This window comes from Ovis canadensis, chromosome 14 (genome assembly GCF_042477335.2).
Source record: "Ovis canadensis isolate MfBH-ARS-UI-01 breed Bighorn chromosome 14, ARS-UI_OviCan_v2, whole genome shotgun sequence".
Classification (NCBI taxonomy): Eukaryota; Metazoa; Chordata; class Mammalia; order Artiodactyla; family Bovidae; genus Ovis; species Ovis canadensis.
The window spans coordinates 80,097,744-80,117,026 of NC_091258.1; the positions used below are offsets into that span (position 1 = coordinate 80,097,744).

General features: G+C 53.7%; 2 protein-coding genes and 1 long non-coding RNA gene across 27 annotated transcripts in view; 2 read left to right on the forward strand and 1 right to left on the reverse strand.

The window, feature by feature from the left end:
- LOC138419404 (tigger transposable element-derived protein 1-like) overlaps nt 1-4,943 on the forward strand; it is a 23,884-nt gene extending 18,941 nt beyond the window's left edge. For all 3 annotated transcript variants that reach the window (XM_069552281.1, XM_069552279.1, XM_069552280.1), the window contains one exon: nt 1,259-4,943. In XM_069552281.1, coding sequence (XP_069408382.1) covers nt 1,265-3,076 — 1,812 coding nt within the window. In that variant the 5' untranslated portion in view covers nt 1,259-1,264 and the 3' untranslated portion in view covers nt 3,077-4,943. The remainder of the gene's footprint in view (nt 1-1,258) is intronic.
- Nucleotides 4,895-5,960, reverse strand: LOC138419424 (uncharacterized). The gene is made up of 2 exons (XR_011248965.1): nt 5,654-5,960; nt 4,895-5,309 (listed from the first exon to the last, which is right to left on the reverse strand). It is a non-coding gene; the product is annotated as an uncharacterized lncRNA (long non-coding RNA).
- On the forward strand, nt 5,566-11,758 carry LOC138419397 (tigger transposable element-derived protein 1-like). Of its 23 annotated transcripts, none has more exons than XM_069552257.1 (6): nt 5,602-6,258; nt 6,414-6,548; nt 7,132-7,588; nt 7,711-7,764; nt 9,378-9,457; nt 9,844-11,758. In XM_069552257.1, the coding sequence occupies exons 3-6, from the start codon at nt 7,189-7,191 to the stop codon at nt 11,653-11,655; spliced, it is 2,346 nt and encodes a 781-aa protein (XP_069408358.1). In that variant the 5' UTR covers nt 5,602-6,258; nt 6,414-6,548; nt 7,132-7,188; the 3' UTR covers nt 11,656-11,758. The 23 variants fall into 23 exon arrangements, with proteins under 23 accessions (XP_069408368.1, XP_069408361.1, XP_069408362.1 ...); XM_069552258.1 differs by having other exon boundaries at nt 5,993-6,213; XM_069552253.1 differs by having other exon boundaries at nt 6,119-6,213; nt 9,829-11,758.
- Nucleotides 11,759-19,283: the final 7,525 nt, after the last annotated feature.

Sequence of the window (19,283 nt, forward strand, 5' to 3'; positions counted from 1 at the left end):
AGCCAGGGATCAAACCTGTGCCCCCTGAAGTGGAAGCGTGGAGTTTTAGCCACTGGACCGCCAAGGAATTCCCCCCGACTTGCGTGGAGAAGTTGGCTGCTGTGTGGAGAACCAGCTTCTCTGTCCCCAGGTGCTCCCCGGGGTTGGCCTGATTTAAGGAAGTCCCCTCCTGTGTTAGCTTCCCGTCATGGCTGTACCGTATTACTACAGACTTAGTGGTTTCAAACGACACAAGTTTATTATCTTAAGACTTTGGAGCTCTGAAATCTGCAGTGGGCCTCCTGGGCTAACATCAGGGTATTGGCAGGGCTGGTTCCTTCTGAAGCTTTAAGTTTCAGTGGTCACATTGCCTTTTCTTTTTTTTCTCACATTGTCTTCTGAGTGAGTGAAATTTTTTGTGTCCTCTTACACGGATTCTGATTACATGTAGGGCCCATTTGGATGACCCAGGATAATCTCTGCCTCTCAAGATTATTATCTTAATCACACCTGTCCCTTTTGCTGTGAAAGGTCATTTACTCGTTGTTTCCTGAGATTAGAATGTGGATGTGTTTAGGAGGCATTATTCAGTCTCTCACACCGAGTGAGAAGCATGGAGATGCTCCTGCCCATCAGTGTCTGGGTGGTGGATCAGGATTTCTAGACTCCCTTTGCATTCCCTTATGGTTTCAAGAGTTTTGCTGGGGGAAGAGCAAAGTCTCCTGACAGATTTTTTTTTGATGTGTTCAGCCTCTTCATTTATTTTTTAATTACAGGATAAGTAAAATATTGTGATGGCTTTTGCTAAACAGCAACATGAATTGGCCATAGGTATACATATGTTCCCTCCTTCTTGAGTGCCCTCCCCATCACATCCCTCCACCGGCTTTGGGTTCTGTGTGTCTACATCAAACTCCCACTGGCTATCCATTTTAGATATGGTAATGTATATACTTTAGTGCTATTCTCTTAAATCATCGCACTCTCTCCTTCCTCCACTGTGTCCAAAAGTCTGTTCTTTATGTCTGTGTCACCTTTGCTGCCCTCCAGCAGACCTTTTTGATCTCATAAACAAAAACTAAGTGAAATGCTCCTCTGGTTGCAAAGAATGCTCAGAAGTGTGTATGCAGTTTGCTTAGCATTAGGGAGAGAAGGGACTGGACCTGCCTCCGAGGCAGTAGTCCGCAGGGCTGCGGGCTCTAGGTCATAGCACGGGAGGGCCAGGCGGTGGTCTAGGCTCTCCAACTCACAGTTAACTCCCCTGTATTCCCCTCTTCAGGCAGAGATGGCGTGGCAGGAGAGGCCCAGGGGCCACTGTGGCACGGCCCTGGGTACCGCCGACGGGCAGAGGGAAGAGAGCGTGTTGAGATGCATGGCTCGGGGCGGCAGCCTGAAGCCCCCCCAGGCGCCCCTCGGGATTGGCCTCCGCCATAGTGCCAAGCGGGACCGGAAGTCCATCACCCTGCACATGAAGCTGGAGGTACTTCGGCGCTTTGAGGATGGGGAGAAGCTGACGCAGATTGCCCGGGCCCTGGGGCTGGCCACCTCCACGGTCGCCTCCATCCGTGTCAACAAGGACAGGATCCGGGCCAGCTCTCAGGCAGCCACGCCTGTCTGCGCCACGCAGCTCACGCGTTGCCGGGGTGCACTGATGGGCCGCATGGAGCGCCTGCTGAGTCTGTGGATCGAGGAGCAGAAGCGGCAGAACCTGCCGGTCAGCACGCTGCTCATCCAGGACCAGGCACGCCGGCTCTTCACCCAGCTGCAGCACGAGCAGGGTGGCGGCAGGCGGGCCGAGACCTTTGGGGCCAGCAACGGCTGGTTTGCCCGGTTCAAGGTGCGCCACAACGTGCTGCTGACGGATGAGCCCGCTGTGGCCGATGCCCAGGCTGCCGCGCGCTACCCGGCAGTGCTGCGCGCCATCCTGGAGGAGGGCTGCTACTCACCGCGGCAGGTCTTCAATGTGGACGAGACGGGCCTGTTCTGGAAGCGGCTGCCTGAGCGCATGCTTCTGGCGTTGGAGGGGACGGCTGGGCCCGGGCCCAAGGCCTCTAAGGACCACCTGACCCTGCTGCTCGGTGGCAATGCGGCTGGTGACTTCAAGCTGAAGCCCCTGCTGGTGTACCCCTCGGAGAACCCGCGTGCCCTCAGGGGCTGCTCCAAGGCCAGCTTGCCTGTGGTCTGGCGCTCCAACCGCAACGACTGGTTGACGCCTGTCATCTTCCAGGAGTGGTTTACTAGCTGCTTCTGCCCTGCTGTGGAAAACTACTGTGCCAGCCACGGCCTCCCGCACCGTGCCCTGCTGCTGCTGGACAGCGCGCCCTGCCACCCTGCCCACTTGGGTGGCCTCTCGGCCCATGTGCGGGTTGAGTTCCTGCCCAAGAACACGTCCACCCTGATCCAGCCCATGAATCAGGGTGTCATCACCACCTTCAAGGCCCAGTATCTGCGCCGCACACTCAGCCAGCTGGCCCAGGAGATGGGTGGTGCAGACCGGCCCTCTGTGTGGGAGTTCTGGCGCAGCTACACTGTCATGACTGCTGTGGACAACATCGCTGAGGCCTGGGCGGAGCTGCAGCCTGCCGCCATGAACAGTGCCTGGAGGAAGCTCTGGCCCGAGTGTGTGCTGGCTGGTGCTCCCGAGCCCAGTGCCATGCCCCAGCTCCCCCGCAGCATCGAGGCACTAGCCAGCCACGCCGGTATGGGCGACGTGGCTAAGGCCGATGTTAGCCATCTGCTGCAGGCCCGCGGGGAGCCCACGCCCACCTCCCCGGGCATGGACGGTGGGTACGTCTGTGGCCCTGGGCTGCCCTGCCAGGGTGGGAAGGGCCTGGCCTCTAGAAGACCGGAATCGGAGGCCACAGAGGGTGCGGAGGCTGAGGACGCAGTTGTGGTTGCACTGCGCCCCGAGCACCTGGCCCAGGCCCTTTCTCACTTTGCCGCTGGCCTGCAAGTCCTCTCAGAGAACGATCCCAACCGGGAGCGCAGCCTGCGGGTGGCCCGGGCTGTCCATTGTGCCCTTGCCCGCCTCCGGGAGCTGCTCCGGGAAAGGAGGCGACAGGCTCGGGCTGCTGCGGGGCCTCCAGAGGCCCCATGACGGTGGCAACAGAAACGATGTCAGGAAGCCTGCACTCAGCCCAGGTGGGGCCCACAGAGGGTGGGCGAGTGGCCACGGCACAGACTCTGAAGGACAGACCTCTTTAAATGACCTGTGTGATTTGAGGCTTGGGCCTGAGTGCAGATGCGCTTTGTCTGATGAGTTTTGTTTCTGGAGGGTAGACCCTGCCACGTCTCACTCATGGTTTTTATACCTCATGCACAGCCAACTTTGTACAGTGGCACACAGAGCGCCAGGCTTGAGGGCAGTGTTTTCTGATTGGCAGATGAGCTGCGGGACCCAGGAGTGCCCATCCATGTAAGAGACACACCCTATAGAACAGCAGTTGCCAAGCACAGCCCACCAGAGCAAGCTTCCTTGTGGTGAGGGGCCATGGTTGAGACGAGCCTCTCCTGTTTGCCAGCCCTGACTGTCCGTGCCCCATTGTGACTTCCCACCGGTTCGGGATGGGGGTTTCCTACTCTCCTGGCCCTCCTTCCATGCCATCGTCGCCCTTTGGGCTTCCATGACGTGTGTTGTCTGAGCCTCCACTGTGCCAGAGCCTGTGAGCATGTGTGGCTTTTGACACCAGGCACCATCCGTTGCCTTGGAGATGTTTTCTTCCCTCGGTTTCTGTGCCGTGGTCATCTTGGCCTCCCTCTAGCCTCTGAGGCTGAAACTTTTGTCACTCTGATGGTCTCCCAGATCTACAGCTCTTTGAAAAATCTCAGTCATTCCCGAGGGTTCAATGGCCTCAACATTCAGCTTGTTCTTCTGTCCCCTTGTTGTTTTCAGTCTCTGTTGTGTCTGACTCTTTGCAACCCCATGGGCTGCAGCATGCCAGGCTTCTGTGTCCGTCATCTCCTGGTGCTGTGCGTGCTAAGTCACTTCAGTCATGTCTGACTCTTTGCCACCCTATGGATTATAGCCCACTGGCCTTCTTTGTCCATGGGATTCTCCAGGCAAGAATACTGGAATGGGTTGCCATGCCTTTATCTCCCAGAGTCTGCTCAAAGTCATGTCCGTTGAGTCGGTGATGCCATCCAACCATCTCATCCTCTGTCACCCCTCTTTTTCTCCTTCTGCCTTCAGTCTTTCCCAGTATCAGTCTTTTTCAAGTGAGTTGGCTCTTTGCATCAGATGGCCAAAGTATTGAGCTTTGGCTTCAGCATCGGTCCTTCCAATGAATGTTCAGGATTGATTTCCTTTAGGATTGACTGGTTTGATCTCTTTGCAGTCCCAGGGACTCTCAAGAGTCTGCTCCAGCACCACAATTTGAAAGCATCAATTCTTGGGCACTCAGCCTTCTTTATGGTCCAACTCTCACATCTACATGACTACTACTAAAAAGATGATAGCTTTGACTAGATGGACATACGGACCTTTATCAGCAAAGTGATGTCTGATGCACACTGGGGTATCCGCCTGAATATGCAGACATACCGTGTGGCTTGTCAACAAAGTCTGCAAGGAAGGCATTCTTGTACCCCAGCTAGATGAGCCCCAGGTGGTGGGACAGGGCTGTCTGGCATCCTTTCAACACAGGTATCTGCATGTGCCTGTGTGGGTGCACATGCGTGCTCACACACGCCTACACGTACACACATGCCCACATGCACACGCTGATATACCAAGAGTGAAGTTGGGAGAGAGCATTCGTGTCACTCAGCTAGCACTTGCAGTGGTGGGCATGCTGTCAACACAAAAGCAGTCTGAGCCACGCCAGGGGTCCAGACTTCCAGGGAGAAAGGTCAGATGTGGCCCCTGGCCTGCTTTCCTGGCAAGAGCAGCAAAAGGGATGGCTAGAAGAGAAGGCGCTTTGCTGAGGAGCCTGGTGACTGACTATATTAATAAATTACACAAATTATGGGCATTTGTAACATGCTGGGTGTGGGGAGACCAGGATGGGAGAGATTGGTTTCAGAGCTGCCAGTCCAGAGGCGGTTACGTTCTGTGTGACAAAGGCTATGACGGGCGACCTGTGAGGGACCCAAATCCACTGGGGGCCAGAGGAGAGGACTGATAGGGAGGGCTTTCTGGGAGGTGGTGTCCAGCTTTTGGAAGCCGGTCATTTCAAAATGCCAGGCATCAGACAGGGACCTGTTGAGGCGGCCCAGCGTGGTGTGGCTGGTAAACGCCTGTGGACGGGCAGGCAGGAACAGCCTCGGTGGAGCCAGAGTGTGGCCCAGCAGCTGGAAGAGGCAGGTGACCCAGTGGGAGGAGATGCCGCATCCTAACGGAGAGAGGGGTAGAGACGCAGGTGAGGTCGTGAGGCAGGCCATGGTGGAGAGGCCGCGCGCGCGTGGACGCATCGGCTCCTTTTCTCAGAACTAGGGACAGGACCGGACCTCAGCCAAAGCGCGGTGGAGCACCGGTCTCAGGGCCCTGAAGAACTCCATTCCTCAGCTGCCCCCTGGGAAATGTAGTATCCGCAGCAGGGCTGGGCGGGTCTTGTGACAAGCCAAGGACTACATTTCCCAGCGGGCCTCAGAGGCGGAGCGGGGCTCGCGCCAATTCCACTTCCCGGCGCGGGAGGTTGTCACAGAGCAGCAGAAGCGTCGGGTTACCCCTACTCACCTCCGCTGGCTCGCGTGCAGGGTCGTGGGGACGTGGCTGGGGGCTCGGGAGTGGGGGCGAGGGGCGGGGTGGGAACAAGGCTCCGGAAATAGTCCGTGGGGCAGCCAGGAAACTCCTGGTCCTGGGACCCCAGGGTGGTTGGTCGTCGTTTCTGCACGGCGGCGTTGTTCCACGCCAGCCGGCGTAGCTCCCGAGGGCAGTGAGTCCGCGGGAGACAGCAGGCGCGTGGGGAAGGGCCCGGGGCAGGGTGTGCAGCTGACCAGAGGGCGTGGGATCGGCGGCGCGGGCGCTGCTGGGAAATGGAGTCTGGTGGGACTGGGCCTGTCCCGGAAGCGAGTCGCGGCCCGGAAGTGATCCGCGAGGAGCTGGGCTCTCGCCGCACCTCACGGTCAGTTCTTGTGCATCTGCGGTGGTCGCTTCCTTGGCGGAGTTTCTTTGCCTCCGGCAGGCGCCTCCCAGTTCTATGGACACACTCGGTCAGCTTTTCCGCCCAGCTCTTCCGCCCAGCTCGCCCTAAACGCGCCTCTCTTGAGAAGTCTTCCTGGATTTCTGCAGCTCAGGTCACCTCCCTGCTCCCGCTGCACCTGCGCGCGTGCCCCCCTGAGGTGATAGTGCAGGCGGGTCGGGGCAGGGTACTCGGGGGTCAGAACCCGGGAGTTTGGGCGCTGCTGGGCTGAGCGGCCTGGTTCGGGGGAGACCTGACAAACCCTGTTAGAGCCATGCATTGGCGCGGAAAGTGATCTGTGTTCTTAAGTTACAGTGGTAGCAAATGACCGGTGGAAAGAAAGAAATTCAGATGCTTTGCAGACGCTACAAAAGGAAAAGCAGATGTCTTCTTCCAATTCCTTTTCCCAGAGTTGCCAGCTGAGGAGTTGCTGGTTTTCAGGATCTTTTGGTGAACACATAGCAGTAGCTCCTGTTTGCTGTTTGGAAATTTTACACTTAAACAGGACCGGGCCCCAGAGGAGCCTGAGGTGCAGGAAGGAAGGCCCTCAGGGTGGGCGCCTGCCCTTGCTCTGCCTGTGTGGCTGCTCCCCCTGGCCCCGGCTGCCGTCGTGGGCTTCTCCCTTAGGTCACTGCAGGCTGCGTCCTGCACTTGCGCACTGTGTCCCTGGGCTGGGACCCTCTCTGGTCACTGGGCCTCCACTGGTTCCCACTGACACCTCTGCCTGGCTGCTGACTGGGTTTCTGTCACTGAGACACTGGACATGTCCACGCTCCCCACTCCCCTGCCCCCGCCCCAGGAGCGGCCCTCCTCCTTGGCTCAGTCTGGCCCGAACTCCTGAAGGCTTCCCTCCAGGACCCTCTCCCTCACTGTCCTAACCAGGTTCCCAGTGCAAGGTGTCCTCCACCAGCTTCCCAGGTGGCGGGGTTTGGGGACGCTCTCCCTCATGGCAAATGGCCTTGCAGGGTGCAAGTGGGTGGAGGGGTGTGGGTGGTCCACAGCCCTGATTGGGGGTGGTGTGTGTGTGTCCCAGGAAGACAGAGCGTGTGGCTGAGTGAAGACGGGGAGGCCAGCTTCCCCACACCTCACCATGGCAGCTGACCCAGCACCCTTCGGTCAGGAGGAGCTCGTGATCATCAAGGTGGAGGAGGATGAGGACATCCCGTGGGATCCGGAACCGTTCTCTAAGCCTCAGCCCCACACCCCGCTGCCTGCTCTCGGTTGGGACCCCCGGCTGTGCTTCCGCAGCTTCCGCTATGAGGAGGCCCCCGGGCCCCGCGAGGCGCTGGCCCAGCTCCGGGAGCTCTGCCGCCAGTGGCTGCGGCCCGAGGTGCGCTCCAAGGAGCAGATGCTGGAGCTGCTGGTGCTGGAGCAGTTCCTGGGAGTGCTGCCCCCCGACACCCGGGTCTGGGTGGAGTCCCACTGCCCCGAGAGCGGTGAGGAGGCTGTGGCGCTCGTGGAGGACCTTGCTCAGATGTTTCAGGAGACTGGTGAGCCCCAGGGACCGGGCTTAGGGCAGGGGAATGTGCAGGGGGACCCAGCCCATGACCATTGGTCCTGAGTGCCTGCTCATTGTGCCCCGGCCCTCTGTGTCCTCATTGCTGGGAAGAAGACTCAGAAGCCATGACCTGTTTGAAGACTTTCCTAGCCTGTGAGCCTCCCAGAGGTGCGAGCCTGCAGTTGGCATGGCATTTCCCCTTCTGAGGGTACTCTGGGCCTTCTTTCTCTTTTTCTTCCTGGCAAATTCACTGAGTGCATGGCATGTGCCAGCCCTGTGGGTCCAGTGGGGAAGGGAGAGAGCAGGGTCCTTGGCCTGGTGGAGCCCAGTCTGGTTTGAGAGTTGGATGATGAGACCCTCCAGTCACAAGTAGGGTGTCCTCCTTTCTCTGAGGGGAGTGGAGGAAGCCTGGCCAAGGGTGGCTTTGCGATTCGTGCTGTATGATGTCCTCACCTTGGTCTGGGTGTGCACTTATACACCTGAGGAGGTGGCAGCCACGCAGCAGGCAGGAGAGATGGCTGGTGACAGCCGTCGGTCCCCCGTGGCCTCTGTGTACTCGTTCACTCACAGAGTCTGTGCAGCTCCTTTGCTTGCTTGGCCCCTTGTATCAAGGGGTGGAAACCGTAACACTTCAACAAACAAACAAAACCCATCTTTAGTAAGCTGTAACACATGTCAAAAAATCGTCCAGGTCATGGGTTTTAGTATATTCACGAGGTTGTACAGTCACCACCCGTGTCTAACACCATGGTGTAATCACCTTCAAATGAACTGTGTGCCCAGCAGCAGTCACTCCCCGTCCTGCCCTCTCCCAGTGCCTTGGCAGCAGCTAGCCTGCTCGGTGTCTCTGTGTACTTTCTTACTCTGGCTGTCTTAGTAAATGGAGTCATACAGTGTGTGGCTTAGAGGATGGGCTTCTTTCATGAGTGTGATGTTTTCAGTGTTCATGGTTTTTCATGTCAGTATCCCACTCGTTTTTATGCCTTGTCATATCCAATCGTATGGTTACAGCACATTCTGTTTATTTAACTGTTAATGGATGTTTGGGTTGTTGGTACCTTTTGGCTGTTATGATTAATGCTCATATGAACTTATGTATACTTTGTGCAGACAGATGTTTTCATTCAGGGTCCCCAAGACCACCCTTTAGGCTTAGTGATTTGCTAGGAGCTGCAGGAATCGACAAGACTGTTACAGTCTTGGTTGTTGTTTATTACAGTGAAAGGATGCAGATTAAAGTCAGCAATGGGAACAGGTGCCCAGTCTGTGAGACATCAGGCATGACATTCCAGAGTCCTGTCCTGTGGGAGCTGTGTGAGTCGTGCTCAGTTCCCCTGGCAGTAATGTGCAGCAGCATGCCTGGGGTGCTGTCCCCTGGGGGGCTTGCCTGATGTTACCAGGCAGAATCTTCCAAGGGCTTTGAGGTCCCCTACTGGGAGCAGATCCAGGGCCAAACTTTTGCTGGGAGTGTGCATGTCTTGGACAGCTCAGGCCTGCTGACACAGCTTTCTACCAACTACCCAGCTGCAGCCGAAGGAAGCATCTGATGACTGTTTCCTTGGTGTTTCAGTGACTTGGCTTTTAAAGGCCTTGGGTGAGCTCCTGAGGTCGCACGTGTGTGGGTCAGAAGGGGCTGCCACCCTCTGTGAGTCCGAGGGCAGCGAGGTCTCATCCAACTCTGAGTCCCCGGCCAGTGTCCAGCCGCACGTTGACCTCTGGGTGTCCGACCCCTGTGCCCGCAGGGCGGGGCTGCAAACACTAACGCTCCGCTTCCCCCTCAGCCCTGGTCCAGGCCCCTCCTGAGGACCAACAGCCTGGAGACCTTGTAGAGCCAGCCAAGCCCTTCTCGGATGGAGCTCAGGTGAGCTGTGAGTCCTCCACAGTCAGAGATGCCATATCCTGCTGAACTCTTCCCCCCGACCCTTCTTCACCCCAGCCCTGGAAAGGTCACCATAAGCAGCTGTGCCCAGCACCCCCTCACCCCTCTGCCCCCAGTCCCTCACCCTTGGGCTGGGCCCTGCCTGGCACCCTGGTCCAGGCTCACACCATCATATACAGAGTTCAGTAAGTCCTTTATATATGAATTTGCCGGTTGCAAACTTTTAAAGATGTGAACGTGTGTTTGCATGTCCAGTCACGTAAGTTAGTTCATGTGTCTAAGGTACATTGTCACATGTGTGCAGTCTCTACATGGGGTTGTGTGTTTGTGTACTTCACAGTACAGTAGTACAGTATCTTTATTTCAAGCCCAGGATGTCTGGAAGCAAGCGTAAGAGCAGCGGTGATGTAGCTGGTACTGCTAAGAAGCGCCACGCGATAACGATGGAAACAAAAGTGAAGATAATCGAGAGAGTGGAGCGAGGTGAAAAGATGACAGACGTGGCTCGTTCGTTTAACTTGAACCGTTCAACCATTGGCACGATCATCAAGAACAAGGACAAGATCCTGGAACACGTGAAGTCTGCTGTGTCGATGATGTCGACGATCATATCCAAGCGGCGTGGGAAAGCGATGGAGGAGATGGAGAAACTTCTCAGCATGTGGTTGCAGGACCAGCATCAGCGTCGAGCCCCGCTCAACATAATGCTGATTCAAGAGAAAGCTAAAAGCCTATATGAAGACCTGAAGAAGAAATACGGTGAAGAATCAGATGGTCCGTCTTTTAATGCCAGCTGTGGCTGGTTTTATCGGTTCAAGGCCAGAGCCAATCTTCACAACGTAAAAGTAAGTGATGAGACAACGAGTGCAGATATGGCTGCTGTCCGGGAATTTCCTGACATCCTTCGAGAAATTATTGATGAAGGGGCATATTTACCAGAGCAGGTTTTTAATGTGGATGAGACAGGACTGTATTGGAAGAGGATGCCAGACCGAAGTTACATCAGTAAGGAGGAAAAGTTGATGCCAGGTTATAAAGCAGCAAAGGACAGGCTCACTCTACTGTTTGGTGGCAATGCTTCTGGCGATATGAAGCTGAAGCCTCTCTTGGTTTACCATTCAGAGAGCCCAAAAGCCCTTAGAAATATAGCCAAGGGCTCTCTTCCTGTTGTGTGGAAGAGTAACCCCAAAGCCTGGGTTACACAGGCCATTTTCCAGGACTGGTTTTTCCACCACTTTATCCCGGAGGTAGAGATATACTGCTTGGAGAAGGACATCCCGTTCAACATTCTTCTGTTGCTTGACAGTGCTCCAGGCCACCCCCCGTTCATGGACGATTTTCATCCCAACGTCAAAGTAGTGCGTCTCCCACCGGATACTACACCCTTTATCCAACCCATGGACCAGGGAGTTATATCAACTTTCAAGAAATATTATTTACGTCACACTTTTCGTCAGGCAGTAAAGGCGAGTGATGAGTCAGGAACAACCTTGCGACAATTTTGGAAGGACTATAACATCTACAAGGCCATAAAAAACATTGATTTTGCTTGGCGTGAGGTTACAGCTGGCACCATGAATGGTGTATGGAAGAACCTTTGCCCGCAGTTTGTTCATGATTTTCGAGAATTCGAGAAGGTGGATGAGGAGTCCAGAGAGGTCGTCAGCAACTTAGTGACCCTCAGTGAGAAGCTGGAGCTGGATCTGCAGGAGGGTGACTTCATTGAACTCCTTGCCGTGCAACACGAGGAGCTCACAAACGAAGACCTGATGGAGCTTGAGGCCCAGAGAAAGGACGAAGAGAGACAGGAGGAGGAAGAACGAAGTGAAGAGCTGAAGAGATTCACGATGCAGGACATGGCCAGGGGATTCTGTCTGTTTGAGGAGGCACTGTTTGTTTTCGAGGCCCAGGACCCGAATGTAGAACGGTACACGAAGGTTGAGACAGCCGTTCAGAACGCAATCCAGTGCTACCGTGTCGTCTATGATGAGAAGAAAAGAGCCGCTGCCCAGACATCCCTGGATCAGCTTTTAAAGAGGGAGATGGAATTGAATCCAGCAAGGAGCCAGAACCTGTGCCTCGCCGTCAGGCCTAGTGACGTCACAGTCCACCTGCCGTCTCCTGTTGCTGACGGTCCTTCTCTCTGCCAGCTCCCCCTCTTCGCCCAGCTCCACCAGTAACTTCTTGCCTGTTCACTCCATGCCAGTCCCTCTAATCAGGTGTTGTGCTATACTCCTATACTTTCTAAGGTATTATACTATAAGATTAAAGATGCTTTCTTTATTTTGTGTGTTTATTTCTTATGTATTATTTATGTGAAAAGTATTATAAACCTATTATAGTACTCTGTAGCCAATACTACATACAGTACTATTATAGTATTATGTAACCAGTACTGTATACAGTGCTATGCAGTACTGTGTAGCCAGTATTATATACAGTACTATCATAGTACTATGTAGGCAGTACTATATACAGTACTATCACAGTACTGTGTAGCCAGTACTATATATAGTACTATGTATCCAGTACTATATACAGTACTGTGGCAGTACTATTGCAGTACTGGGTAGCCAGTACTATATATAGTACTATGTATCCAGTACTATATACAGTACTGTGGCAGTACTATTGCAGTACTGGGTAGCCAGTACTATATATAGTACTATGTATCCAGTACTATATACAGTACTATGGCAGTACTATGTAGCCAGTACTATATACAGTACTATTGCAGTACTACATACAGTACTGTCATAGTACTGTGTTCAGTTCAGTTCAGTCGCTCAGTTGTGTCCGACTCTTTGCGACCCCATGAATCGCAGCACGCCAGGCCTCCCTGTCCATCACCATCTCCTGGAGTTCACTCAGACTCACGTCCATCGAGTCCGTGATGCCATCCAGCCATCTCATCCTCTGTCGTCCCCTTCTCCTCCTGCCCCCAATCCCTCCCAGCATCAGAGTCTTTTCCAATGAGTCAACTCTTTGTATGAGGTGTCCGAAGTACTGGAGCTTCAGCTTCAGCATCATTCCTTCCAAAGAAATCCCAGGGCTGATCACCTTCGGAATGGACTGGTTGGATCTCCTTGTAGTCCAAGGGACTCTCAAGAGTCTTCTCCAACACCACAGTTCAAAAGCATCAATTCTTTGGTGCTCAGCCTTCTTCACAGTCCAACTCTCACATCCATACATGACCACAGGAAAAGCCATAGGCTTGACTAGACGGACCTTAGTCGGCAAAGTAATGTCTCTGCTTTTGAATATACTATCTAGGTTGGTCATAACTTTTCTTCCAAGGAGTAAGCATCTTTTAATTTCATGGCTGCAGTCACCATCTGCAGTGATTTTGAAGCCCCCCAAAATAAAGTCTGACACTGTTTCTACTGTTTCCCCATCTATTTCCTATTAAGTGATGGGACCGGATGCCATGATCTTCGTTTTCTGAATGTTGAGCTTTAAGCCAACTTTTTCACTCTCCTCTTTCACTTTCATCAAGAGGCTTTTTAGCTCCTCTTCACTTTCTGCCATAAGGGTGGTGTCATCTGCATATCTGAGGTTATTGATATTTCTCCCAGCAATCTTGATTCCAGCTTGTGTTTCTTCCAGTCCAGCGTTGCTCATGATGTACTCTGCATAGAAGTTAAATAAGCAGGGTGACAATATACAGCCTTGACGTACTCCTTTTCCTATTTGGAACCAGTCTGTTGTTCCATGTCCAGTTCTAACTGTTGCTTCCTGACCTGCATACAGATTTCTCAAGAGGCAGGTTAGGTGGTCTGGTATTCCCATCTCTTTCAGAATTTTCCACAGTTTATTGTGATCCACACAGTCAAAGGCTTTGGCATAGTCAATAAAGCAGAAATAGATGTTTTTCTGGAACTCTCTTGCTTTTTCCATGATCCAGTGGATGTTGGCAATTTGATCTCTGGTTCCTCTGCCTTTTCGAAAACCAGCTTGAACATCAGGGAGTTCACGGTTCACATATTGCTGAAGCCTGGCTTGGAGAATTTTGAGCATTACTTTCCTAGCATGTGAGATGAGTGCAATTGTGCGGTAGTTTGAGCATTCTTTGTCATTGCCTTTCTTTGAGATTGGAATGAAAACTGACCTTTTCCAGTCCTGTGGCCACTGCTGACTGTATAGCCAGTACTATATACAATACTATTATAGTACTATGTAGCCAATACTATATACAGTACTATTGCAGTGCTGTGTAGCTAGTACTATATACAGTATGATGGCAGTACTGTGTACCAGTACTATATACAGTACTATTATAGTACTATGTGGCCAGTACTATATACAGTGCTATTATAGTACTATGTAGCTGTACTAAATACAGTACTGTTTCAGTACTGTGTAGCCAGTTGTGTTAGGTCCCTAGGCTAATTTTGTTGGACCTACAGATGTGCTCTTGAAATAGAACTTGTTCTTATGTAGGGGACTTACTGCAGTTTAGCAGTTTCTATTGGACAAAGATAGAAATACAGTGGTCATTATTTATGTCTTCCGATTTTAAAGAAAAATGTAAAATGTAGGTGCATTCTATAGTAATTCAGACCTCAGGAGAGTGTATAAAGTTTATGCCTCACACCCAGTCTGCCTCCGTGGAGATGGTCACTGTCGCCCGCTGTGTGTCCTTCGTCCCTCATGTACACACGGGCAGTGCACACATGGATGTGTGCGTGAATGTGGGCCACATAGATGTTTCAGCAGAAAGCCCCATCCACACTCTGCAGCCCACTGCTGTCCCTTCATTCATGCCGGGCTCCCCTCCAGCGGTGCCTCTTCACCCCTGCAGTGAAGCCCCGCCCCCACTGACCGGCCCGGGGAGGGAGGAGGTACGTGGCCGTGGGTGAGCTGGGGAGCACAGCAAGTGGGGCGGGTGGCCCTGGGCACCCTGGCTTGTCCTCTGCCGTGAGCTCCTGCTCCAGCCCGGGGCTCCGGTCCCCTTGCCTTTGGACGCCTGGCCTGAAAATAGACCTGTCTGTGGGGCTTGTGAGCCTACAGGTAGTGTGGACGTGGGAGATGGGGCCTAAGCAGAGAGGGAGCCCCACAGGCCCATCCCGTCTTCAGCCAGGCCTAGAGGCAAGATCGGGGCCCCCAGCCCTGCTTGGCTGCCCACAGTCAGCGAGCTTGCCCCTGGACCCTTGTCCTAAACCCTCTTCTGGGTTCAGCTCCTCTCCCACCCCACCCATGGTCCACCTCTTCCTGCCCAAGCCCCAGGGCACTGCAGTTTGTGGTCACACGCTTCCCTGAGCCCCCCTTCTGTCCTGTGTCTCCCGCCATTGGCTCCAGGTGGAGCTGAGGTGGGTCTGGCTGTGCTGGGACGCTGCTCCCCCATCAGCCCTCTGGGGCCAGTGGTTTTCTCCTCCGTGGATGCCTGAGAGGTGCCCACCAAGTGTCAGGTTCAGAAAGGGGCTGTCTGGGGGCAGGGGACACTGCTGGCGACTGCAGCTATTAAAAGACACTTGCTCCTTGGAAGAAAAGCTATGACAAACTTAGACAATGTATTAAAAAGCAGAAACATCACTTGCTGACAAAGGTTCATATAGTAAAAGCTATGGTTTTTCCAGTAGTCATGTGCGGATGTGAGAGTCGGATCATAAAGAAGGCTGAATGCTGAAGAATTGATTCTTTCAAACTGTGGTGTTAGAGAAGACTCTTGAGAGTCCCTTGAACTTCAAGGAGATCAAAGCAGTTAACCCTAAAGGAAATCAATCCTGACTAGTCATTGGAAAGACTATTGCTGAAGCTCCAATACTTTGGCCACCTGACTCTAACTTGACTCATTGGAAAAGACCCTGCTGGGAAAGATTGAGGGCAGGAGGAGAAGGGGGCAACAGAGGATGAAATAGTTGGGTGGCATCACTGACTCAATGGACATGAGTTTGAGCAAGCTCCGGGAGATGGTGAAGGACAGGAAAGCATGGCATGCTGCAGTCCATGGGGTCGCAGAGTCAGACATGACTTAATGACTGAACAACAATATCGTTGATGAAAACAGATTCAGCTGGTGTTCAAGGAGGATGCTCTGAACATTTCTAAATCAAGGACTTTGTGGTCAAATCTGTCTGCAGTGAATCTCTAGGTTTGATAAGGTGACTTTGTACATTTACAGGATCTATCAGGTGTCCAATAAACAGTCAGCAATGGAGGTCCCGGAAGCCAACCTATCCCGACTTCTAACGTCCTGTGTGCACACTTGCCTGCCTGAGTTTTTGTGTTGATTTCCTTATTATTTCTCTCCTCCCTGGGGTTGGATGTGTCCCTCACATCTTCAATCTGAGTTATACTGCAGCATTTTCAGGAAATCATGTCCTTCCCTGCATCATTTCCAAAAATATTTAAAGGTACAATTTTCAGAAAATGAGGCAACAGGGACGGTCTTCCGTCACTGTTTACGGTCCCACCTGTATTGTCACTGCCTCTGGGTCACAGAGGAGCTTGGTGGGGTGCGTGGACCTTGGAGGGCACGCAGACCTGGTGCTTCCCTTGCGACAGCGCCATGAGAGCCTCCGCTGGGCGCTCAGGCAGCGGAGATGCTGCCTCCTCTGTCCAGGGAGCGCCTGGAGCCTGGGCTTCCAGTGGGGGGATTCAGACTCAGGTCACCCCGCCCTTATCTGCTGAGGTTAGACGTCCTGAAGTCCCATGGCTTCCAATGCCCTGGAAGAAATAGTCCCAAACGAGGAGCGATTCCCCCTTCCTCCACAATTCCCACAAACCACTCTCTCGTCCAGAAACAGGGACTGGGGTCTGTCCTCACCTGCCTCTTGGTTTTGGAAATCATGTGGGACAAAAGAATATTGTCAGATTCCATCGCTTTTCTGCTTATCTGAAAGCAAAGTATGTTTTAATGGCCACCCTCATACAGTGAGTAGGAGGTGAATAAAAGTACCTTACATAAAATTTGAGGCTTTGCAAAAACTGTATTTATTCATTTATTTTTCTGGCTGTGCTGTGTCTTTGTTGCTGCACATGGGCTCTCTCTAGTTGCAGCGAGCAGGGGCCACTCTTCAGTTGCGCGTGCAGGTTTCTCAGTGAGGCAGCTTCTGTTCCTGCAGAGAGCAGGCCCCAGGCTCCCAGGTTTCCGTGGCTGCAGCACGCGGGCCCAGAGGACGGTAGTTGTGGCTCATGGCAAATCCTAGAATTCGAGCCAGGAAACTTACAGCATTTGCCAGCTCAATCTTTCAAGAAAGACCTAGGTCAGGAGAGGGTTAGGGGTTCTGGTTCTGGTTCGGGTTCGGGTTCGGGTTCTGGTTTAGGGTTCGGGTTGGGGTTAGGGTTCGGGGTTGGGGTTAGGGTTTGGGGAATTGGAGGGTAGAGGAGGGTGTCTGGGATGTGGAGAAGGGGGTTTGCAGTGTGGAGGAGGGGTGGGAGGGTGGAAGGGCTGGTGTCTGCACATAAGTCCCCACCCCCGACCATCTTCAGAATTGCTCATTGGTGTAGCAAGCGTTCTAATTGGGTTTTCACCTGTGTAATGGTGGGTTCTTAATGAGCAATGTGAACAGTGACATTAAATGTCCTCAGTCAGGACTAGATACTTACTAATCCACATACAGGTGTAAGAACCTGGGGAGGCATGTGCAGCCAGTACCCCTAGGGACAGGGTTCAGACTTGACCCCTCAACATTTTGGGGTCCAGCCACTGCTTTAGCATTTCTGAGGGCCCAGTTCTGACTCCAAGGCTTCTGTAATCCAGTCTCCAGCCTCCTTTAGTGAGACCCACACTTCTAGGACCCTACAGAGCAGGGCCTGTGTGAGTTCTCTAATCCAGCCTCCAGCCTCCTTTACTGAGACCTACACTTCTAGGACCCTACAAAGCAGGGCCTGTGTGAGTTCTCTGTGGCTTCTCTAACAGACGACCACATGTTGGGAGATTTAAAGCAACAGGAGTTCATCCTCCCCCTGTCCTGGAGACCAGACACCTGAGACCAAGGTGGCGCAGGGCTGAGGTCCCTCCAGAGGCTCCAGGATGGGGTCCTTCCTGCCTTCTCCAGCCTTGGGGCTCCAGGGTCCCGGGGCTTGGGGCCCCTCCCTCCCACCTCTGCCTCCATCTCCCCGAGGCTTCTCGTCCGTGTCCCCTTCCATCTCCTATAAGGAATCTGTCAGCTGGACTGAAGGTCACCCCCACCCCAGATGCCCTGACCTTGAGATCCTAACTCCATCTGCAAAGACCCTTTTCCCAGATACAGCCCTGTTCCCATGTTCTGGGGGGGCACATCTTCTGGGGGCTGCCATTCACCCCATTATCTGTATATAAAATAACCCTCATTTTAGGAGTTCACCACAGGCCTGTATAGACGGGCACAGACAGCGGCCACACACGTGGAGTCTGGAGAATGAGGATCCTGGAGTCACCTGGAATGGATCAGGCCTGGCTTCATCAGGTGAGGGGAATCACAGGGAGGAGCAGGGCATGGTCTTGTTCAGGCTTCAAAAAGACCGTGTTGTGTGGGATGTGAGATGCACCGTGAGGGCAGGGAGCTTTGCAGGGCCTGATGGAGGGATTAGGCTTGGGCCAGGGCCATGGGTGTAGAGGGGAATGAGTGTGGGGGTTGGCCATATGCCCTGGAGAAGGAGTGGACAGTCCCTGGGGCACAAGGAGCTGGGAACCTGGGAGGCGTCTGTGTTACTGAACCAAGTCCACACGCCTGAGTGCAGTAAAGCCAGTCGCCTGACACCAGGTGCAGTAAAGGAAAGGGCAGCATTAATTGTAAAGGCACCAGTACGTGGAGACAGGGAGCTCGTGCTCTACACCCTGAGATCCCTGAAGGGCTTCAGGAAAGCAGTTTTACGGGCCATATGAGGGAGGGAGGGTCACAGAGTATGTGATTCACTGGTGCACGGTTCTCTGGTTGGTGAGGTAACAGGCGGCTAACCTCACAAATCCTCAGGCACTGGGCACTCTGGGGGAGACGGGTTCATGCTCATCAAGTAGTTAACTTCTTCCACTCAGTGGGGCTTTCAGCAGCAGCAAAACACCTCCCTGGGTGTGCCTCAGCTACTGTCATCTCCATACTTCAGAGAGGGGCTACGGCAGAGGATACGGGATGGGGTCTGTCCTGGGAGGGCCCCTAGGCTCCTGCTCGGTTTCACCAGGTGTCTGGGCTCAGCAGCTGGAGAAGTTGGGGCTGCCTCCTGGGCGTGGGGAGCAGCAGGATCGCAGTCCTCCAGGGGCCTGTTATTCCCCAGGATGAGATGGGGAGGCCGTGGATGGACAGACGCACCTGCCCTGGGAGAAGGGTGCAGGCTGGAAATGTCACTGGAATCATCGCAGGGAGGAAGGGGAAAGGCCAGGAGGGGGCAGGTGGGTTATAGCACCCACATGTAGGTGATGGTGGTCCTGTTGGACACAACTCAGAGCCGTAAGGAGTCGTGGTCAGGGGCCCAGCTCTGTCCTCTTGTTCTCTGCTTATCTGTGACTCCCCACTCCTGCAGCGAGGAGCCTGGCCCCCACCATCTACATCTGTCAGCTCTTTTCACCCGCGTGCAGGTGATGGTGGTCCTGTTGGACACAACTCAGAGCCATAAGGAGTAGTGGTCAGGGGCTCAGCTCCGTCCTCTTGTTCTCTACTTATCTGTAACTTCCCACTCCTGCAGCGGGGAGCCTGGCCCCCACCGTCTGCATCTGTCAGCTCTTTTCTCCTCTTCAGATTACGTGTACAGCGGTCTCAGAATTGCTAGCTACTGCACTCTGGAAAGATCTTTGTAAAATGAAGCCCAGTGTTTATGTGCAGGCCATTTTGCCTTTTGTGTATCTATTCATTCATTTCCAAAGTCAACACATTTTGCCCCATCTCCTACA